At 44.7% G+C, this 2,343-nt stretch overlaps 1 protein-coding gene across 1 annotated transcript in view; it reads left to right on the top strand.

The window, feature by feature from the left end:
* The window catches only part of ABCB11 (ATP binding cassette subfamily B member 11), an 83,085-nt gene that overhangs the window by 30,711 nt on the left and 50,031 nt on the right, over positions 1-2,343 (top strand). Inside the window, exon 10 of the mRNA XM_019554636.1 lies at positions 875-999. Within this exon, the coding sequence (XP_019410181.1) occupies positions 875-999 (125 nt within the window). The remainder of the gene's footprint in view (positions 1-874; positions 1,000-2,343) is intronic.

The following is a 2,343-nucleotide window of genomic DNA, read 5'->3' on the forward strand; positions in this document are numbered from 1 at the left end:
TGGGCCTGGATGGAAGCGGGGGTGGGGGTGTGGGGGGAAGAGGAAGAAGGTGAAGGAGAATGACTGTGTGGTTGAAACATATGGCTGGGAGAGAGAGTCCTGGATTCAGGTCCCTACTCTCATGACTACATTGTATTCAGTGACTGCTTAGTGTAAACTACTCAGTTGGGAGGGTGGGAGGTGCAGCTGGTTTGAAGGCTGCAGTTGTGAACTAAGTCACCTAAATTCTGCCATGTTAGGTGCTTGAGCCCCTTTTTTTGGCTCTGGTTTTGCTACAGATTGCTACATGCAACCAAAAAGGGAGGGGAATGCTAAGACCTCCATCTAAGCTGTCTCTGTAGTTACACTGTTGGCAAAGGAGCAAGATGGTTAGGTGGGCAGGACAGGTACTGTCACATAGCTGTTTACTGCTTTTCTTCACTCCTGACTGTCAACTCAGTGAGTGGAGACTGGGCAGCACTTTGGCTTTGCAGCTGCTCATCTCCTCTCCTTCCAGCTGGAAACTTCTGTGATTCCTTCCCTTGCTGCTCAACCCTTCTACATGCCCATTTAGGTGCAATGAGGGGAGGGGACTGTGAAACAGGTTGTTGTTAGTTTCTCTCTACATTTAATTACACTTGGAACAGGGTAGCTGTCTTAATGCATGCGTGTGTCAAGACCTCGTGTGAAAAGGGGTTTATGTCCTAGTAGTACAAGGGTGACAATTCTGAAACGAGTAAGTGTGTGATAAAAATCTGCTCCAAGCCTGTTGGGAGGTATGTAGTACTAGCCATTCTGTGTGACAGTGAGGTGTGCTCATTGACTGTGTTAGTACTGTAGTATAAACACCAAAGAATACCTCTTTTTTGCTAGCAACATCTTTTTTGGCTTCTAGGCTGTAGCCAAACTGACAAGCCAAGAATTAGATGCCTATGCAAAAGCTGGGGCTGTGGCTGATGAAGTGCTCTCATCCATCAGAACTGTGGCAGCTTTTGGTGGGGAGAGGAAAGAAGTTGAAAGGTTTGTTCTGTCAAAGTTCAGTGAATTACTTGTTTCTTTAAATTCAAACAATAGGGGAGGGCGAAATGCTCATAAGAAGCTTTGGGATCCTGACAGCTAGTATCACTCCTTCACAGTAATGATCTTCTGGCAGCATTAAGAAATCATACACATGGATAAACCATAAAGTCATTCTGACAGCCCACTGGAGGCACAACTCAGTCATCAACAATCACACATTTTAACTCAGGCAGCCAGTGAGTCAAAGGAGCACAATAACTCCTGCCAATACACCAACACATTCAGGAAATTTCTGTCAAACCCAGGCACAATGTTACAATATTTCTATACCTTAAGATAGTATGGGGGGGTGTTGATGAGAGCATCTTTGGGGGAAGTCCCAGTTAGGAAACTGGGTTTGATTATATGAAGAAGTCAGGACATTTTCCATGGGCCTATAGATTGACTGTGTCATGGTTAAATTATCAAGGATTCTTTCTTATTGCTGTCATCACCAGGAGGCACGAGACATTTAAAATTATTAAAGGGCACTACAGATCCATGAACCCCAAAGTAAAGGCTTTTAAATAAAGACCTGATAGAATTAACAATTGCACAGGAATTTTTAAAAGACCGTGGCGGTATCTTCTATCTTTCCATTAGAATGATCGGTTATATTATTAAGTGATTTACTGTCCTTTGCAGTTAGCTGTATTACCTTCATACTGCAGTACTCTTTTAAGTTAATTTAAAAGTGGCTATGGTTACAGGATTGTTACAAATTGCCAAAGGCTTCCCCTGCATCAGCAGAGCTTAAATTCATTTGGTCAGTTATCTGTAGTAACTACGTTATTTTCCAGTAGTATAACTAGAACAAGGCAAGTGGGGTACCAGGCCTGGGCCTGACTAGGGAGTGCTGGAGTTGCCCCCAACCTCAGGAATCTTTGCTATGGCATCTGCAGCCCTGCACTGTCCCTACTCAGCCATAGTAGCTGGGCAGGGCAGCACTACACTCACCAGTGTAGCTGGGAGACAGGAGGCCATCAAAATTGCACTCCTCACCACCCCAGGGAGTCTTTGCCACAGCAGATGCAGTCCTGCACTTACTAATATATTAGGAAGTGAATGGTAGGGCTGTGCAAAGCTTCAGTAGCCAATTCGATTCGGAGGAGGTTTGGCCCGATTGATTCAGGCACCGAATCTCCGAATCCAAATCAAATTGGGAGACCAATTAAAAGCTCCAAATCAATTTGAAGGATCTGGATCGATTTGGAAAAAGATTCAGAAAAGATTTGGCAATTCAGCCATAGACTAAACAGGCAGCTGCCACAGCTGCCTCCAGCTGGCAAGTCTGTTGGGGTTGGG

The sequence above is a fragment of the Crocodylus porosus genome, unplaced genomic scaffold (assembly GCF_001723895.1).
Source record: "Crocodylus porosus isolate Cpor-Errol unplaced genomic scaffold, CroPor_comp1, whole genome shotgun sequence".
Classification (NCBI taxonomy): Eukaryota; Metazoa; Chordata; order Crocodylia; family Crocodylidae; genus Crocodylus; species Crocodylus porosus.